The 20918-nt window shown below is 46.9% G+C and overlaps 1 protein-coding gene across 3 annotated transcripts; it reads left to right on the forward strand.

The window, feature by feature from the left end:
* The first annotated feature begins 2675 nt into the window (after positions 1-2675).
* On the forward strand, positions 2676-17336 carry STX16 (syntaxin 16). 3 transcript variants are annotated; one of them, XM_066587463.1, is made up of 8 exons: positions 2676-2951; positions 8758-8865; positions 9967-10107; positions 10186-10348; positions 10425-10516; positions 12055-12198; positions 12275-12355; positions 13762-17336. In XM_066587463.1, the coding sequence occupies exons 1-8, from the start codon at positions 2826-2828 to the stop codon at positions 13861-13863; spliced, it is 957 nt and encodes a 318-aa protein (XP_066443560.1). In that variant the 5' UTR covers positions 2676-2825; the 3' UTR covers positions 13864-17336. The 3 variants fall into 3 exon arrangements, with proteins under 3 accessions (XP_066443560.1, XP_066443561.1, XP_066443562.1); XM_066587464.1 differs by having other exon boundaries at positions 2677-2906; XM_066587465.1 differs by lacking the exon at positions 2676-2951 and adding an exon at positions 6339-7428.
* Positions 17337-20918: the final 3582 nt, after the last annotated feature.

Below are 20918 nucleotides of genomic sequence, written 5' to 3' on the forward strand. Positions count from 1 at the left end.
ACCAATAGCAGGTGGTATACCGACCTCCTCCGGTCCCAAGACAAGTGTTTGTCCTCAGACCGGAGGGTCGCTTTAAGTCCCACTGACTAAAACATGAACAGCGCCAAAGTGTGGAAGCCGCCCTCGTAAGTTACAATGGTCTACAGGGCTGCTTGTTACCGGACCTTGCAGATGGCGACAAACCGATGGGCCGGGATTTGCTGTCTACGTTTTTCTCATTCCCTTCTAGGTTTATTGCCCTTCTCGGACGCCATCTACACATTATGGCGTATAGAAGACACAATTAGAATGTCTGAAATATTCTCTAATTAATCATTACAATGCGAAATGTTAAAGTGATATAAGGAATACACTACCTGGTGCCGCCACCTACAGGACATCTGTGGGAGTGCAAGCAATGGAGAGAGGATGCAGAAAAATGAATCATCTGTAACTTTCCTCTGAATTTACATTTGCTGGATAGCTTTACAGCTTTGTGCGTGCAACAAAATGGCGCAGAAAGGGTTTTTTTTCCCGTCAGGCCCATGAGATGCATTCTGGTACTTAAAGGGGTTGTCCAGTTGCCCGACAATATTTCTGCAATAACTCCAACTGCCTAAAAATAACAAACAGAGCAATACTTACCCCTTCTCTGCCGCGGGGATCCAGCGCCATAGCCTCGCTGTCCTCCCAGTGATTGTTGTGGAAGATAAAGTCAGCAGAAGTCACCTGACCACTGCAGCCAATCAGAGGCTGCATCGTCTTCATTCTGAACTTCTGGTGTCATAGCACCCCCCCCCCCCACGGATGTGAGTGCTGATGCCAGGAGAGCTGGCGGCGACCGTGCCGACTGATTGGCTGCAGCAGTAGAGTGACTTCCGATGATGTCATCTTTCACAATGATCACCAGGAGGACCCTTTTTTGCTCTGGCTCCGCCCCTCTGGGATTTGTTTACATACCTGTATCCCATACATGACCTGCGCAGCCAATCACTGGCCTCAGCGGTCTACGGCTATTATTTTTCTTAAAGGGAATGTCCCAGAATGACAAGTTATCCCCTTATCTTCGTGAAAGAGGACATGGGACCCCCGTTCTCAGGATCAGCAGGGGTGTCAGTGGTGAGACCCTCTCAGCTGCACGTATTGTTACGACGGAACCTGCGCGCGCATTACGCTGCGCCAATCTCTCACAGGCGCCATGTTGCTGCTCACATAAATTGCACGAAATACACATGCAAGAAATATCGCAACATGTTCTATCTTAGCGCATATTACATGTGCATCTACGCCAAGATAGTGCATGGCAAATGGCGGCACGCAGCAAGTACGCAGTGCAGGGGCGTAACTATAGAGGGTGCAGGGGATGCGGTCGCACCCGGGCCCAGGAGCCTTAGGGGGCCCATAAGGCCTCTCTCTTCCATATAGCGAGCCCAGTACTATGAATAAAGCATTATAGTTGGGGGCCCTGTTACAGGTTTTGCATTGGGGCCCAGAAGCTTCAAGTTACGCCTCTGACGCAGCGTCATTGCATGCTTGCTGTGTGCCGCATGTGCATCTCTTGTGAGCGCCACACAGCGAATGGCAGCCGCTTGAGCCTTAGGGTGCATGTCCACCGGCGAGTCCACTTACAAACCCTGGATTTCTATGTAAAATGTGTTTTGTGATAGAATTGCTTGTGATTTTCACACTCGTGAACATCGCCATTATTCCAAAAACGTATGGCGGCGCTCTCAACAGCGTTTGCACATACATGCGAGTAAGACGCAATTTTATTTATTTTTTTTGCTTCCAGAGAAGAATGGGTGATTCGTTGAATTGGAGATGCTGCAATGTTTCTCTTGCATCACTACGAGAGAAGAATGGCGCATGTAAATAAAACCATCAATAACAATGGGGTCTTTCTTCCGTGCGATTTCTGCGCATCTCGCAACACACAGAAATTGTGCAGGAAAATCGCCCTCGTTAATTCCCCCTTTGGCGGGCTTTACGCCGGCGCTACAGTTTGCCGTGGTTCATCCTAGGATTCAAATAATATAAAAACCGTATTCGCTGGATCCAGCAAATTCTGAACCCGAGTCGCACCAAAAAGGCCTAATTCACTATAACGGGTCCGTCTGGCTTCTGCCATGTCACACAGCATTTTTCGGGATGAAATAGCCGCGGATTTCATCAGAACTTTACGCCAGATTTGCGCCGCAGCGCAAATGTGAAAATAACCCAAGTCTGGTTGGAGGATGTGAGCCCCGTTATGGGGGCACTGGCCAAACATAATCAGGAAATGGTGAAAATAGATGAGGATCCGATTATGTCTGCAAAAAATATATACTATTCCTGTTAACAGAGTAAAATCTCGTCGGTGACAGAAGGGCTATTGTCAAACTACAAGTCCCAGCATGCCTTGCGTACATAGACCACGTGTTACGTGTACGTCATCATTGCAGCCTCTGTCTGAGACGGGTCACCTTTCATCAGCCAATCAGGGATTAGCATTATGGTTTACCCTTCTAAGCACAAGAGGTCAAACTGTATCTCCTCTAGATTGTCTCCGATCAGTATAATAGAACGGCCGCCACTGCTCACACATAGGAGGGTCTTCAATAAAATGGCGCCCGCAGTGCACATTATCCTCTATTCTCTGTCACCCGCTGCCGGAAGTTGGGGGACATTATTCTCAGTCACACCCCGGTTCTGGCGGAAGTGCTTCTCCGGTTTAGGTTCCTGGCGGAAGTGCTGGGATGCGGGCTGTCGGTGCCACGGTGTCCGTTAGCGGGTGTAGCAGGCCGTGTGGCCGGGGTGTGTGAGCGGCGGGTAGCGGGGAGGGGACGGGCGTCGGGCCGGCCGGGATCATGGCCACTCGCCGCCTCACCGACGCCTTCTTATTATTGCGGAACAATGCGGCCCATAACCGGCACATTCTGGCCGAGCAAGTGAGTAATCCCGGCCGCCCGGGGAGCGCGCAGAGCCGCGGAGCGGTGAGTCTCCGGGGTGACCGCAGAGAGGAGCCGGTGTCATGTGTGTCCCCTGTATATACTGTACTTATAATCACCTGTATACGGGGGGAGGGGGTATATACTGTCTATACAATCACCTGTATACAGGGAGCATGTGACCTTGTATATCACTGCATATATCACGTGACGTCTGATACACTGTATATAATATGTAACCATCTGTGTCTTATCAGGTGATACATTGTATCAGATGACAGCTGCCTGTATGTGATATATGCAGGGGATGAGATATATTTATACACTGGTGCTTTTTTTTCATTGACAGTATATATATGACAGCTGCTTGTATACAGTATATACAGAGGTGACTTTATATATCTCACTTCTATCACCTGTATATAATGTATAACGCTAGTATGCAGGCCGATGTCCTCTATATATCTGTCTGACCTGTATACAGGGAGGCTTTCATCTAATATGCCATATATAGTACGCACCGCCTGTATATACACCACCGGTCAAACGCTTTAGAGCACCTTAACTCTTCCAGCTATTTTTGACATTAACAACAGTTCAAGTCCAGCAAATGTGAAATGGTATGAAAGTAAGCGAAAACATAATAATATGACATTTTAACCTGAAAATAGTCTGAATTTAGGATTTCAGCCCAAGGGCTTTCTTCAGGGACCTCATCGAGGACGGCGGCTCCGCTGCACAGAAAGCAAATTATGGTTTGAAGTTGGATGCAAACTATTCCTACAGGTGTGTCAATATTTGTAGATTACTTTCAAACCCTGTGAGTCTCTATAACTAGTGGTGGAACAGACGGCATTACATCCTCCGGGGCAGAAAATGGGCAGTTTTGCTCCTCAGGACAAAGTACATTGGGATCATAATGGCAAGAACAAGGCGATCAAAGAAGACAGACGATTATAACCCGTAGAAGTGGAGGTCTGTGCTACAGAGGAATTGCCCAGAATGCCAAGATGCCGGTGAGTAGAGCTGACCCTGTACTAACAGCTTGGCAGGAAGGGGCCCGGCCGACCAAAGGCCACTCCAGAATGGGATGACCCGTATCTGAGAGCCACACTCCGCGTTATCGGCGTCTCGCAGCACAGAATCTTCAACTGCAGTATCAGGAAGAAAACCGCAGATAAGACCTGCCTGGGCCAAGCGGCACCTCCAGTGGGCTACTGAAGAGCGGAAGGAGGTCTTATGGACTGATGAATTAAAAGGTGACATCTTTGGTAAATCACGCAGGGTTTGTATAGGTGAAAGGATGGTTCCCGAGTGTGATACCAACTGTCAAACATGGAGGAGGAAGCCTGATGGTCTGGGGCTGGATGCAGAACTGGCAACTTGCACAGGCTGGCTGGCACACTGGACAGAAAGGGCCACCACAGCATTCTGATACGCCATGCAATACCCTCTGGTGTGCGCCTAGTTGGTCAGGGGTTCATGTTACAGCAAGTCAATGATCCAAAGTATACTTCCATGTAATGTCAGAACTACTTAAGAAGATGTCAGTAGGCTTCAAGAATGGAACGGCTGCACAGTCTCCAGACGTAAACCCCATTGGGCTTGTTTAGAATGAAGTGGACAGAAGGGAGGAAGTAAAGCAACTACAAGTGCAGCAGATTTGTGGGAACTTCTGCAACAACATGGGGAAGAAACTGCTGAACAAAATCTGAATGTAACTGTAGAAAGGAAGCCTCGATGGGGTAAAGCGGTTATATCAGCCGGAGGGGCGACTGCGAAGAGCCAAAAATGTAGATTTAACTTGGTGAGACAAAAGGTAAGCCGTTATTTGTCTTCATTTTAACCAACATTGGAGACAATAAACTGTAAATATCAATAAAAGCTGGAAACATTGAGGTGTTCTAAAACCTTTGACCGTTACTGTACATCTCTAGAGGGAGCTGTCATCTAATACACTGTATATATGTAATAATATTTATATAGCCCCGACATATCCAACCCTACAAATATATGTATCTTCTGTGTATACACAGTCCAGTCACATTATTATGACCACCTCCTACTTCCGACATTGGCAGCGTGCAGCCCATGAAGAGGTGACGCATGGTGGGTATAAAGGTGTGTGATATGCTGACTGCTCACATATCACTCATTGTTGTCCTGGGTAAAAAGGGAGGATTATTGGTTTATTGGCCGAAGGTTGCGGTGTTTCTTCAACAGCGCAGTTTGTGAGTCGTTCACATGCTGCTGTGGTGGAAGTGTATGGTGAGTAGACAAATGGCATCATCAGGACTAACTGACGTGGAAACTGCGGCGCACTGTGTGCCATTGAGGTGAGAGGTGAACGTCTGCTACCAAGGTGCGCCAGAGCCGACCGATACCCTACGGTAGAGCAGCTCGCCATGAAAATGAACCAGGGGGCCACCAGATGAGTCTAGAACAGTTGAGTGAACCCTACTATGTGCGGGGCTCCGGAGCAGACGGATGGTCACAGCACTGATGCCAGCAAAGTGCTTAGAAAGAAAAGGCTTCAAGTTGCCCAGCAGTACCAGAATCGGACCACCGCTGATTGGCAAAGGGTTTCCTTCTCCGATGAGTCACGTCTTCTGCTTCACCCAATGAATGGATGTTGGCGAGGCGGGTGAGAAATGTCAAATGACAAACATCCTGCAACCACCACTGGAAGAACACAAGCCGGTGGCGGCAGTGTTATGGTCTGGGAAGTTTATGGCATTCTCTGGACGCTCATCCATGTGGAAGGCACTCTGATCCCATTTGGTTATGCATCGATCCTTACAGATCACGTACACCCATGCATGCATACAGGCTGTTTGTCTTAGCTGAGGCAGATGGGATCTTCTAGCAAAACAATGCAACTAGAAATATCTGATAGTGGTTGGAAGAGCACGACCAAGAACTGTCCCCTAATTCCCCAGACATGAACCCAATTGCGCATCTGTGGGACCACCTCGGTCTTCGTGTTCACCCTATGGACCCTCCAGCAACTGTAGGATGCACTGCAGTCAGCATGGCTCTAGATACCTGAGACCATCTACTAGCACCTTACTGAGGCACTCCCAGCCCTTCTAGCTGCTGTCCGTGCGGCTCACTCTGGATATTAGCCGGTGGCCATAATAATGTGACTCAACTCTGTATATCGCCTCTATATGGGCAGCTGTCATCTAATTTATATCACCCGTACACAGGAAATGTTGTATAATACACTATATATAATCACCTGTATACAGGGAGGATGTGACATATCATGTGTATCACCTGTATGTAATATCTGTCATTAATATACTGCATATAATATGTATCAGCTATACTACTTGCATAATCTCTATACAAGGACCTGTCATATAATACACTGTGTATAATGTGTTATCTGCCTATACTGTAGTATATATTACCTGTTTATAGGAAGATGTTATCTCACACTGCTGTATATAATGCTTCACTTCTATACAGGGAGCTGTCATCTATAACTGCATGATGTATATCGCCTGTGTAATATTATTAGAGGGGAATTCTTTATAGTTCATACCGGGGTGAAGCTGTATATGACCTTCTGCATGTGATGTGGTTGCAACATGCAGTGTATCCAGCGTGTGCCCTGTGATATTACATGTAGAGTATACGGCCTGAGGGGTTATATATACAGTAATGTATCATCCCCGCCTGTAGCTCCAGTTCTTCCTGTCTCCTTTGCATTAGACATAATTAGGCCCAGGTATCATGTCTGCACCCTAATCTGCTGCTCTGGCTGTTTCCCCCTTCTATCTGCTGCTGACCCGCAGAGCTTCTAGTCTGGAGGCCGATGATACACGACATATACTGACTAATGCACTTCTTGTTTCTTCCTCCATCTGCTGTGTCCTCTGGGATATTATTACAAGGATGTGTAGACAGCAGTGCTAGTGTGGACCACTATTCGCTATAGACGAGGGTAACACCCGGAACTAACCGCACCTATGTGTCTTTCCTGCAGTAGAAATCTCGCGCATGCGCAGAAGTTGTGCTGCCCGCTCCGGGGGTCGAGGTCCACTGTGGCTTCATTTTGTTGCGGATGCATCTGGCTCTGATAAGGTAACCTCGTATGGCACTGATCCTGGTACGCAGTTCCATGTCCCTGGCGCATGCGCAATATAATAATGAAGCCACAGGAGACGGGGCAGCACTCTGGCTGCGCATGCGCGGGATGTCCAGAGAAAATCGTCGATATGGACCATGTAGATGCTATACAAGAAATACAGAAAACATGGTCTGTGCCATTCAGGACTGGAGGGAAGATGGGTGACACTTCTGTAGGGATGGTAGTTGTCACCCAGCTTATTACAGACTAGGGGGGGGGCGCTCTGTCTGATCATTCTGCATGTGCAATCCCAGATCTCTACCTCTCCTTGTGAATCAGTAGTGACTGTAATCTCTCTTAATCAGCGTTGATGATCTGTGTTCTGTCTCTCTCTCTCGCCCCTCTGCCTGCGCCCGCCGAATGTCCCACCAGGAGCTTGATGAGGTACAGTCCCTCCCCTCCGTTCCTGTCCGCTTAGCTTATTTTTTGTTGGGTGTTTTGATTTTGCATTGTCAATTATTGAATCTGATATACCTCAGACTACATGGTGGTTGTTTGTAGTCTGTAACCACGGTAACACATAGGCCTGTACAGGTGCTGTATAAATAAAACGGTAGACTTTTCAAAAATAAAACCTTTTAAATAGATTTTCCTACTTTAGTAAAAACAAACTGAAAGGCGGCAGATAATGATTTAAAATAGAAAAAATATCTGTATTCCCTTTTTCAATGGCCTCCCCGTCCAGTGCTGCCACCCTAGTCTGATCCCAGAAGTGATTGCAGTGGTCATGTGACATCCTTTACTCACCTGACCACTTGGCCAATCACTGGCCTTAGTGGGCACCTGTACATGATTGGCATTTGACTGCTACAGTCACCTCTGGGTGTGGACAGACAGGACCTGATTGGCCTAAGGGCTATTGGAAAGGGGAGTAAACATTTAGTTTTTGGGGTTTTTTTTGGCAAATTCCGAAAACCCCTTAAAGGGAGACTCTGGGCCTGGAAAAATGAAGATGGCCGCATCTGCTTATGTGACTGCCTGATGCACACTATATATCATTGGTATAAGGCGCTACACCTGCTTGCCAGTCAGATCAGCCTGGGTTGTCTTAAGACTACAGCGATGCCGACTCATCTAATTAATTTTTTTGTTTTTTAGATGCATTTAAGCCTTCACAAATTGTACAAAGTGCACATACCCATTAAAGGGGCCCATCATGTCCTTGAGTCAGCAGCGTCTGCTCTATACTTTTGCCGTTGCGGCCCACTGACTCTGTCTCAGCTTTCCTTTTTCTCTTATAACCCCCCCCCCCCCCCCCCCCGTACCGAGTCCCGATTCTGTCGTGTTGGCAGTTTCCACCACTCGCCGTTAATCAGACCTGATGTCGCCCATTGACGGTGAGCTGTGGGGATTGGCTGATTGACGGACTCAAAGCACCAGGAGACCGAATCTAACAGGACTCGGTACAGAGGAACAGGGGGAAGAGTAAAGCGAGTGATGGTCAATGTGGTCGTAGAGCCAGGCATGCTGATCCGAGGACATGACGGCGCTATTTATGTAGAGTAATGCTAGTAATGTAATCTCTTGCATGTATATATTATGTCTTCAGATCCCACTAACTAGTTTTTACTAGGTGGACCAGTGCAATATAAGGTCGGCATGCATAGTCTTACCCCGTATATTGGGCAGCCTATATGGATCTGACGTCTGTTAGTAAGCTGTAATGTTTTCCGCACTGCTCTCCATGTTTGACCACATCCTCTTGTCTTACAGCTGGCCGATGATCGTATGGCCTTGGTGTCGGACATTAGTCTGGACCCAGAAGCCGCCATCGGAGTCACCAGGCGACTGTCTCCAAAATGGGTGGATGGAGTGCAAGAAGTAAGATACGAGTGGAAGGAGAATGTGCAAAAAAATAACACCTCATTGGGGCAGATTTACTAATGAGACTGCGCTTAGACTTTGTAAAATGCACAAAAATGTGGTACACTTCTGGCGCATAACGTAGCATCAAGTATTAGGCCGGGTTCACGTCTGCATCGACTGTTTCATTTGGAGCCTCTGGTGTAGATACGGCATAACATCCCAGACTAATCAGTGCAGCATGTTGCGCTATTTTACCCAGGAAAATGCTAGTTGGAATGCTAGAAGCTGGACGGACCCCATTATAGTCAGTGGGGTTTGTTTGGGTCCGGCATGGGTCAGATCTGGTGGTCCCGGTATTATTGTTTAGCTCCGAGGACGAGCCAAACGATGGAAATAGAAGGGAACCGTGAGGGTAGAGGTGACTGTGCCCTTAGACATATTTGTGAAGTAAATGCACCAAAAAGAATAATCCACAGCACCTTGCTTGATCAAGAGATGTAGCTTATTGCAAAGGGGGCATGGCTTAATGGAGAAGGGTGTGGCTTAAAGGGGTTTTCCAGGGGGAAGCTATTGATAACCTATCCTTAGGATACATCATCAATAGCAGATTGGTGGTAGCCCCTCAATTGCGACCCCCACCGATCTGCTGATGTGAAGCTGCTTTCTATGGATAGCTGGAATGCTCAGATCCCCATCTGCAGGGCATTGGCCCGGTGTGGCATTATCGCTCTATCCCAGCAAAGTGAATTTTTTAACATGGGATCTTAGATCTACAGTCTTGCTTTGTATGGTCTCTGGCTGTGGTCCTATTACACCTTTCTGCAACTATTTGGCATCCTGCTATCGCATTCCTGGGGAGCTGATCGAGGGACAGAGGAAATCTTCTCCCTTTGTCCAACCACTTAGATGCTGCGCTCAGCATTGACCATGGCATCTAAGAGGTTAGACGGCTGGGTTTGGAACTAGCTCCAGTCTTGCCCACCGCTGGCAGGTGGTAGCCCACTCCATACTGTCTTTTGACGTTTATGTACAACAGAGGTTTGAAAGGGGTTATTGTGTTCAGTGTATGATCTGCATGCAGCGAGCTGATGCCACACATTTGCACATGTCTTCCAGATCCAGTACGATGTTACACGTATTAAGCAGAAGATGAAGGAACTGGCCAGCTTACATGACAAGCACTTAAACCGCCCAACATTAGACGACAGCACAGAGGAGGAGCACGCCATCGAGATCACCACCCAGGAGGTCACACAGGTAACGTGCACGGTTATCACACACAGGTGTATAGTCACCAATACGTCTCCTGCTATAACGGGGCACGTCGTCTTGTAGATGTTCCATCGGTGTCAGCGGGCCGTACAGACTATACAGAGCCGCGCGCGGAACTGCACGGAGCAGGAGGAGCGAGTGTTGCGTAACGTGGTCTCCTCGCTGGCGCAGTCTCTCCAGGATCTCTCCATAAACTTCAGACATGCCCAGTCTGATTATCTGAAAAGTAAGAGCTGCCGTGGGGATCTGAGCTCCATGTAGAGTATTGATGTGGCTCAGGACTAATCTTGTATCTCCCGCAGGAATGAAGAACCGAGAAGAAAGATCTAAGCATTTCTTTGACACCTCCGTTCCGCTCATGGATGATGGAGAGGACAATACGTTATATGATAGGGTAAGAATAGGAGTGCCCTCTTTGCTCCTGCCAATATGCCTCTCTTTACTCTGTGCATCAGTAGTGAGACTCGACATGCTGCTCTCTGATTGGCTAATGCTGCCTGTTTTTTTGTGTGTTTTTGTTTTGTTTTTTTTATATGAAAAAGCAAAAAGAAAAGCGGGTCTTCTGTTGTCCTAATCTTCTATATAGAATACAGGATAAGTAGCACAATATTGACCTGCTCCTTTTTGATTGCAGGAGCTCTAAACGCATGCTGTACATACATGGTCTGAATCAGGTTAAGAACCATAGGCTGTACATGTACGGCTCTTTGTCCAAACCCTCATAACTGTATGGCATGGGTTTAAAGGAGCAAGTCGGGTGCTCGGCTGTCAGAGACAGCCAGAACCCGGAAAAGACGGAAGCAGTTTATAGCCATTTGTGTGTCTTTCCCAGCCTACATAATGCTTAGTGAACACTATGTAGTAAATGGAGGTGTCTGTAGTGCCATTTCCTCTATTTGGTCCAGTGATCACATGACCCCATGGCATAGCTGCTAGGTGTTAGCAGACCCAGATCAGCTCTGCCAGTGACTAATGTCACATAAGGGCGAAGTTTTTTTTCCTTTAACTTCTTGGGGCTCTTATGGATGCTGCAGCTACAGTGGAAACTGCAAAATAAGGAAAACTATTGACATTGTAAATATTCCCCAGAGGTCTTATATGTGGTCATGGGGAACATCCGGTCTTGGAGTCCGGTGGAAACTCTTCAAGTATTGATTCAGGAATTATTCTGGCTGCCAGTTGGGAAGGATTTTTTTTCCCACAAAATGGGGAAAAATTGGCTTCTGCCTCATTTTTTTTAATTTTTTGCCTTCCTCTGGATCAACAAGGGGGGTGGAAACAGGCTGAACTGGATGGGCATTGTTTTCTTTCAGCCTAACATACTATGTTATGTTATTATACAAATTATTGATCAAAACAACATGGGAACCCGTTCCTGTACTTTATTTTAGCGCTGATGTGCTTACTTTAAAAATTTCGAATAACTTTTTTTTCCCTTTAATAACTTTTTGCACAGATTATGCCTGATAAAGGGGGAAAATCTGTGAAAAAAGTCTTAAAAAAACAGCAGAAAATAGTCATTAAACCAGCACATTTATAAAATCACTACAAATTTTCTAGTCATTTTAGAGCCAAAACACACGCTGGTCATGAAAGGGTTACCCCCTCTCCACAGGACAGGGGATGACTAGCTGATCTGTGAGGGGTCTGACCACTGAGACCGACTCTAGAACAGTGGTGCTATGTCTCCCCCCCCCCCCCCCCACGGTACGAGTCGAGCGATGGTTGAGCGTGCGCCCTGTCACTCCGTTCATCTCTATGGGACTGCCAGAGGTAGCCAAGTGTTTGAACTCTGCTTACCTCCGGTAGTCTAATTGAAATAAATGGAGCGGTAGCGGGCTTTTCTCAACCGCTGCTTTAGTTGTTTGAGGACCTCTGGTTTTGCTACACTGCAGGCAGAGTCTTGAGACGTGTCGTCTTCTTGGTACCCAGGGTTTCTCAGATGACCAGCTGGTTCTAGTGCAGCAGAATACGCTAATTGTGGAGGAGCGGGAACGGGAGATCCGGCAGATTGTACAGTCCATTTCCGACCTGAATGAGATCTTCCGGGAGCTGTCGACCATGGTGGTGGAGCAGGTACTGTCAGCCCTCCCTACCGTCTTATTACCGCCACCTCCCATCCGCTCCTCAGCACGTCTCTGTTTTGTCGTAGGGCACAGTTCTCGACCGGATTGACTACAATGTTGAGCAGTCTTGCGTTAAGACCGAGGAGGGGTTGAAACATTTGCAGAAGGTAAGTGACTATACAGTAACTTGTAACCTGCCCCTCAGTATTCAGGCAAGCCGCACCTTGTCGGGTTTCATCATGAGAACAAATCATTGTCACAAGGAAGTCTGTGCAATATGGAGAGGCAGTGCATTGTATGGAGTTCAACCAAACAGCGCTGTAACTTCGTTTATAGTGCTGTTCCGAGGTGACCGTTTCTCTTTAACCTCTTAAGGACCAAGCGTTGTAAATTTACGGCGCTTGGTCCTGGGCTTTAATCCTGGCTGTTATCAAAAATACAGTGCGGGATTAAAGCCTCTGCTCCTGCAATCAATCAGGAGTAGGTCGGGTCCTCAGCTGTTAGTCACAGCTGAGAACCTGGAGGAGAAGGGAGTAGCGGTTTTTAGCCACTTCTGCCTTTTCCTTTCCAGTCTACGTGACGCTCAATAAGCGCCATGTACTAAGAGGTTAAAGTGTTTGTTCAACTATGCGACCCAGAGATCATGTGACCGCTGGGTGTTCCCTGTTAGAGCAGAGCTGCAGGGTCTTAGCAGATCCCGATCAGCTCTGCCAGTGACTATTGTCACTACAAGCTGATGTTTTTCCTTTAACTGGGGCTCCTATGGATGCTACAGGGGAAAAGTGTGTAAAAGAAAAAGATGAATGACCCGCAGAGTTATTGTATGACATCAGGGGGGACACAGATGGTAATAAAAATGTTACATAAATGAGTAAAAAATAATTACAGAATTACATATATGCATAAAAAAAGAAAATGGCCCAAAGCCGACGCCAACCAAAACCATCGCTGTAAGCGCCCTGTAATCCGAAACCATGCATGTGATATCAAAACGTCTGAAACAAAATGAGGAACCCGTTCCCACACTTTTTTAGCGTAAATTTGCTAATTTAAAAAAAAAAAGCCATAAATGTAAAAAAAACAACTTTTTTTTTTTAAGCCTTTTACTCCCCAATAAAACTAAAAACCGGAGTAAAAAAAAGTCAGCGAAAAAGATATTAAAAAAACATATCCCTCTATGTCACAAGAAAAAAAAACACCGCTTAAGGAAAAAAAAATAGGACCGTAAAACCACCACATGGGTAAAATCCCTAAAAAGTGTCCGGTTCTTTGGGTACAAAACAGCCTGGTCCTTAAGGGCTTAAAAAGCCTTTTCTTTGAGGTGAGAGAAGCCCCGCCCCACCCATCCTTGTCCAGCTTTTAATAGGGTATAGTCAAAGGATGCGGTAACTGCAAGCATTTCAAACCCCGCCCACCTGTAACAGCCAATAGATGCACGACCTTAAGTTCATGTGGCCATCGGCTGTTATAGGTGAGCAGGGTACCGTCCGCATGCGGTTTCCACATTGTTGGGTCGTACCCTTGTATGGCTTAGTCTACCTTTGTTCCACGTGGTCTTGTTTTTGTCTTGCAGGCGGAGCAGTATCAGAAAAAGAACCGCAAGATGCTGGCCATTTTAATTCTGTTTGTCCTTGTGATTATTCTAATCGTCGTGCTCATCGGTGTAAAGTCTTAAGTAGGTCATTCTAAGATCATTCGTATTACTTCGGACTGTTCGGCTTGGACACTCCTGCGAATTCTGAGGGTTATTTTCCTTCCCTCGTGCCTTCCCACGTGTCCATCAGCGTCACCATTTTATTTTCCTCTTGAGCAGCTGAAGTCCTTTTAACACTGAAGAAGCCCAATTTCTGTTTATTACGCGGGCGTTTTACTCGGTTGCTGTGATTTATGATCATTTGTGGGGTTTTCATATTTGGACCAAAGCAGCATTGGACTAAAATATTGCATTGCATGAAAAAGAGAACACTAATGCTTCACACGGGGATCGGAGCTTCACTGGTATCAGTGGGTGCAATCTGAGGTCTGGCCTGTAGGAGGTGCTGAGTAATGGCTTTATAAGCCCTCCTCTGGATCTTATAGCCTAGTGAGAGATCTGGGGGCTTCCGGGCCCTGTGGTGATTAAAACGTCTGTACTGTACTGCCCCCTGTGCCAGTTACAGAAACTGCAACTTCCAAGTCACGAGCAAATCTCTATCACATATAAAGACTACTAGACAGATTCATATTAAAGGGGTCTTCTGGGTTTATGTAACTAAAGTTTAATTCACCTCTGAAAAGTTTTTGCAACTTTCTAATATACTTTGTTTCAGTTCCTCACTTTCACATCACTTTTTCCCCTTTTTTTTTTTTTGTCTGGGTTTGATGACCTATCCGTTATTGATGGGATATCGATATCAGATTACCGGGGAGCCGACACGCACACCGATCAGCTTTTTCAGGAGGTTGCGGCGCCTGGTGAGCACTGCGGCCTCTTCATTGGCCAGATGACTTCAAGTGATTAGGACTGAGCTGCAATACCAGGCGCTGCCACTATACAATGTACAGTGCTGTGCCTAGTATTCAGTGAAGAGGTTGCAACACTCACCTGTGTACCTGTGGTGCCTTCAAACACCTGATTGGTGGGGGTGCCGTGCCAGAGGCAAACCACCTACTCATTTGTTTCTCAGAAAATACCGTTCCCTTTTAGAGCACCTTCTAGAAAGTGTGCATCATTTGCTAATTAAGGCAACCTGAATGGTTGCTTTGTTGTGGCTTTGACCACTTTGGCGCACATGTTTTCTTATGCCTGTCAGAGTTGAAGGTGGTATAAGGTGTGTTAGCATGTTCCAATTCACTAACATGAAGCAGAGGTACTGAAAGTGATGAAGAAGGAAAATACTAAGTATTGGGGAAGTTGCAGAACTTTTCTTTAATGGTTAAATGATTCCTGAAAACCAAAAACCCATCTAACGCACCCTCCCCTTCCAGTATGGATTAGCAAGCCTGACCGCTCATTCCTTCTTTGGCACTAGTGTTCGGGATGTGCCCAGGTAGCTGGCACTGTAGTAGTGCGGACTGCCGCCCCTTTCCCAGAGCGGTCACCTGCACTTTGCCATCTTCACTTTAGAATTAGTGGAAATGGTGACGATTCTGATACATTGTGCATGCTATATAATGACAGTCCTGCTCACCGCGTATAATAGATGCACCGAACTGTACGGCGTGCGAGATAACGCAGATACCAAATGCCAGCATCCAAGTAACAGAATTCCAGGCTCCGTAAAATCCGGACAGGAGCTACCCCAAATCTGCGGCTTACGCTTTTCAGGCACAAGTGGCCCTTAAAAGGGTCAGCCAACTTTTCAAACTTGATTGCCTGTTCTCAGCATTAGCCATCAGACTCATCAGTGGGTTCAGCTGCCCGGCGATCCCCGGCCCTCCTGTGAGCGCCCGGCGATCCCCGGCCCTCCTGTGAGCGCCCGGCGATCCCCGGCCCTCCTGTGAGCGCCCGGCGATCCCCGGCCCTCCTGTGAGCGCCCGGCGATCCCCGGCCCTCCTGTGAGCGCCCGGCGATCCCCGGCCCTCCTGTGAGCGCCCGGCGATCCCCGGCCCTCCTGTGAGCGCCCGGCGATCCCCGGCCCTCCTGTGAGCGCCCGGCGATCCCCGGCCCTCCTGTGAGCGCCCGGCGATCCCCGGCCCTCCTGTGAGCGCCCGGCGATCCCCGGCCCTCCTGTGAGCGCCCGGCGATCCCCGGCCCTCCTGTGAGCGCCCGGCGATCCCCGGCCCTCCTGTGAGCGCCCGGCGATCCCCGGCCCTCCTGTGAGCGCCCGGCGATCCCCGGCCCTCCTGTGAGCGCCCGGCGATCCCCGGCCCTCCTGTGAGCGCCCGGCGATCCCCGGCCCTCCTGTGAGCGCCGCAGCCTCTTCACTCTTAACATCTGAGCACGATCGTTCTTGTACTGCAGAACGCCGCATTATTGTTGTGACCATTCTGAGTGCTACAAGCTTGTCCTATGGAAGTGAATGGGTTCTGTATTACTCAGACCGGCTGCTATTAATTAGGGTGCATTTACACTGCCAAGTTTCATGCGAATGAGGCATCGGGCAGAGAAACCCAAACTGATATTGTACTTACAAAGATGCAGCTTTCATGCGAGTGCGATACGTTTTTGCAAGAAAAAAAACAGCAGCGCTCGTGAAAAACTGCACTTATGCCCTATGGGACCAAGAAAAAAGTGCAATTTTTTTTTCTTTTAGCTCCTATAGAGTAGGATGGGCGATATTGCCCCAAAACAGGACATGCTGCAACTTTTCTCTTGCATTGCTGCTTCTCACTGCGCTGCAAGAGAGAAATCACACATGGAAATTCCCATTAAAAACAATGGCTTCTTTCCGCGTGGATCTCACAAAGCACAGAAAATCACCCGTGTGAATCGCCCTTTATACGATATTCTGCAGTACGACCATGATCGTGCCACGATGTAAACCTTGAAGAGGAGCACTGCAGCCCCTTCAATCAGCTGATCGGTGGAGATCTCAAGCAGCGGACCCCACCCATCGGATATGGAGGATCTATCCTGAGGAGAGGCCATCAGTTTTAAAAGGTAGGTTAACCCTTTCTAAGGGCCACCGGTGCGTGAAACGTGTAAGCTGCAGAGTTGTGGTGGGTTTTATGACGCGTGTGATTCTGTTACTTGGATGCTGGAATTTCATATCTTCGTTATCTCATGTACCCTGCCCATATTCTAATAGAGTTGTAGTAGTTATCATGAGCAGGACGACCACCGCCCCGGACAGATGACGCGATTTACCGTTATTACGTTGGATAAATTATTGCACTTCGCTGTCATTTTTTTTACATCTTTTATGGCTGCAAATCATAAACCAAAAAAAAAAAATTGCGACTCCCATCGGATGAGTTTGTGACCCGTGAAGACGATGACAAGATTTGTGTATATTTGTAATTTATAAGACTGTAAGTATTTGGGGGGATAAATGTATTTTATGGGAGAAGCTGCCGCTATCTGCTCACGATGAGGGAATCCTCCGTTCATTGTGGGCGTTGTGCCCGTGGGGTGCATGTCTCCCGTCGGTGGGATCATTCTCAGAGACTCTTCTCTTGTCGTCCTGTTTATTTTTGTCATTAAACTGTTGCAGTGATTGTCTATTATCTGACTATTTTTCTGTTATTTTTAGAACATCCCTTCTTGTACCCCGTCTCATATTGCTATTTCACAACCCTTTGCACTCCAATTTTGGATTTAGGGTTTCCTAGGGGGCTTTCTCTTTCTGCCCTTAAAGAATGGCGCCATCTGCTGGTTAGAGCCAGTACTGCGGTATGTGACATACTGCGAGGCCCCCCGACAACAGAGCTGCAAGTAATCTACAGTAAGAATACCCTGCCGGACGTCTTCTGACATCGGAGCTGTGAAGCCTTCAATCAGAATGTCTTTAGATGTCAGACACTGGATTGGAAAGGGTTAAATGGCTGAAGCGTCAGTTCTGCTTTTGGTCTCATTTTAAAACTAAGATTCTTAGGGCTTCAAAATGACACCAAAAGCATGTTCATAGTTCTTAAAGAACTGGAGCTACAGCTGTTTGAAGTGGGGTTGGGAATACTGAATTTTACAGCTGTCGTTTCAAGTCAGTGCATGCAGAGGAGAGGTGAAGGAACCAGCAGCAACAGAGAAGACCGGCCATTCTCCTGTTTCTCCCCCTTTTTCAGGAGAGTGGTGACATGAATTTTTGTTCATGTTCTCTTCCCCTACCCAATCAATGGGGTCATATTTGTTCTTTGTCACAAGTCTTTTTTTTTTTTTTTCCAGGTAAGGAGTGAATCTAATCACTCCTCTACACGGTTTAACCCCACAGCTGCCGCAGTCATTGCTGACCGTGGCATATAAACGTTTTTACAGTAAAAAAAAAAAGTAAAAACTTTTTCCCTAGGTGACTCCACAACAGCACCTCCTGCGCTTGCCTCCGTACCTGAGAGAGGTTAAAAACGCCCACTCTCCTCAGTGTTATTCCTGTCCTGTCAGTAGGCAGGGATCCAGAGAGGTGTTGTGGGAGCTCCCTGGAGTTCCTGCCAAGGTTACCCCCCCCCCCCTTTTTTTTTTTTTTTGCTTTCTTTTTCTCCTCACACCCTAGTGGATCGGAGGCCGCGGGGGCTGTGGTTTCTCTTTTCCCCAGAGCTGGTTACCTGGGGTGCTGTGGGGGCAGTTTTTCCCGTGCTGAAAGTTTCTTCACCGCAGACGAGGGCAGCTTCATGTGCAGAACCTGGAAGCCGTGCTCCAGCTTCCCTCTTTAAGAGCTGCCTGGACTTGGAGCACACGTTGTCCCCACTGTACGGGCGCAGCTCTCTGACGCAGCGTTATGTGCTGCTGATCTCACAGAGCGGAGTCTACCGTGGGGGCGGCGGTGATGGCGCCAAGTTGGAACTTGGTTTAGCTAATGTAAAAATAAGAGGCAGAGAACAACAAAGCCTCATCTGAATTACCCAGTGTGCCCGTAGTGCTACCTGCAGATAAGCACTCCAGCACCCGACACACCAGAACCGGCTACACTTCCTGGTACTCGAAGTGACCTGTTGGGTGCGTCCTATAAGCCATGCTCTTAGTATGTGTATTGTTCCTTTTCTCTACTGCTCTTTGTCAGGGGGACAAGAACTTGGCCAGGGCTGCTAAAACCTGGCCGAGAAGATGTGAATCACGAACGAAAACATTATCTCCAGTATAAACTAAATTGTTATGAAGAATGTTAATAGTCAAAGTCAAAAAGGAGGAGTCTGGGGACTTTATGAATGATATTAAAATGTTGATTAGAGATTAAGGCCGCTCAGCTTTAGCATCTCAAAATTTGATACAATCTACAACAAGTAGATAACAAGTAGGTTTGGTAATTATGCATTCTTAAAAGTATAATCTCTGCGGCTAAGGAAGGTGAACGTTCTAACGATTCCTCAGATAATTGATGACTACAAAAAACGTATTTTAAATCCATATGATATAGACAAATTAGGGCAATTGGAGCTACTCTTAAGATAGATGAGCAAAAAAGGCTGAGAGCCAGCCAAGACAAAAACTTTGGTGGCCTGGGAGAAAGACCTAAACCTACGTTCACACTCCACGAGATACAATGAAACAAGCCTGAAATGCGTTCTTTTATTACAAGAGGGATTACCCCTTCTCAGTGGAGGATTGTGCAGACTGGGAGGCCATACCAAGAGTAGATGTCCCAGTAGCTAAAGTTGCCAAATGTATTTCCTTACCCTTTGAGGATGCTACGCAGTTAAAAGATCCCAGGGATTGGAAAGCCCAGAGTCTTCTCAAAAGGACATGGGAGGTGGCGTCAACCTTACTTAAACCAGAAGGGGCAGCTACAAGTGTGGTTAGGACTCTTCATATCTGGCTAAACCAATTAGAACTATATATTCAGAACAGAACCACCGCCGATTCACTATCGATTCTTAAGATGGCCACAAGCTACTTGGCAGATGTGACGGGAGAGTCAGAGAAACTATCAGTAGGTACCGAAGTCTTATCTAATTCCACTAGAAGGCTTTTATGGCTTAAATCTTGGTCAGGGGATATGGCATCAAAAAATAAGCGGCATTCTTTGTCCTTTCACGGTCCATTTCTATTTGAACCAGATGTAGATAAAATCCTGACGAAGGCTTCAGACAGGAAAAGAGGGTTTCCTGAGGAAAGACTACAGAAAAAGAAGTCCTATTCTCATACCTCAGGGTAGAATCAAGAGACAAGGAGAGGTAAAGGCAAAACAGGATACTGGCTAGAGTTACGCAAAAGTGGATAGAGGGAGAAGCTTCCTCTTTAACCCTAATCAAAAGAATGATCAAAGACCAAAACAATGACACCATCCCGGTAGGGGCAAGACTATAGATTTTTTATTCTTTTCAAGGAAGTGGGTTTAGATCTGCGAGAGTGCCTGGATCTCAAACATAAAAGAGGGAGACCGTATAGAACTTCTTTCTCACCCGCCTCAAAATTTCACAATATTGTCTTGCCCCCTCGTCCCCATATGGGGAGAGAGATCTGTCATTTTCAGTTCGAATGTCTACCTTCCGGGACATCTTCTGACCTCCGTACCTTTACAAAGATAATGGTGGAACTAGTTGTCATCCGAAGGAAAAAAAAATCAATTTTAATAATTCCGTATTGTAGCCAAAACCAAGGAGCTCTTAAATTCTCATCTAGTAATAAGCATCTAGCTTCTTCAATCTATGGGCTGGATAATCAATTGTGAAAAATCGGAAACTACTCCCAGTCAAAGAAAGACCTTTCTCGGGATCATCCTGGACTTGGAGAAACAATGTTATTTTTTCCCCACAAAAAAAATGCAAAACCTTCAACTTCAGATCAAGTTTTTTTTCTAAAACTAAGGACTTGTTCTATCAGGTCAGCTATGTCCCTTCTAGGGCTAGTAACCTTTTGCATCCCTGCAGTAACATGAAACCAGTTTTATACAAGAACTCTCCCACTAACTGATTGAGCCTAACGCGCTCCAGCACACTACAATGCCGCTCACATACACACGCTGCCACCACCAGCTGTTAAGGGAAGCTGGGAACCAGACTATGAATTATGAACACAATCTTCGGAGTTTATGATTCAAAACGGATAAGGCTTAACTAATAAATTGCAGATTTGTTCTAGTAATAGACTAGGCTTGGAGAAGCTGGTTCTCCCTTCTAAAAAGCCTGAGTATCCAGGAACCAGTGTATCTTCTCCCAATT

This window comes from Eleutherodactylus coqui, chromosome 13 (genome assembly GCF_035609145.1).
Source record: "Eleutherodactylus coqui strain aEleCoq1 chromosome 13, aEleCoq1.hap1, whole genome shotgun sequence".
NCBI lineage: Eukaryota > Metazoa > Chordata > Amphibia > Anura > Eleutherodactylidae > Eleutherodactylus > Eleutherodactylus coqui.

Excerpts from the sequence above, each read along its gene's own strand:
- STX16 (XM_066587463.1), top strand. The coding sequence starts at position 2,826 with ATGGCCACTCGCCGCCTCACCGACGCCTTCTTATTATTGCGGAACAAT. Across the intron at positions 8,866-9,966 it reads GGGTGGATGGAGTGCAAGAA|ATCCAGTACGATGTTACACG; the intron begins GTAAGATACGAG and ends CATGTCTTCCAG. Across the intron at positions 10,517-12,054 it reads ACAATACGTTATATGATAGG|GGTTTCTCAGATGACCAGCT; the intron begins GTAAGAATAGGA and ends CTTGGTACCCAG.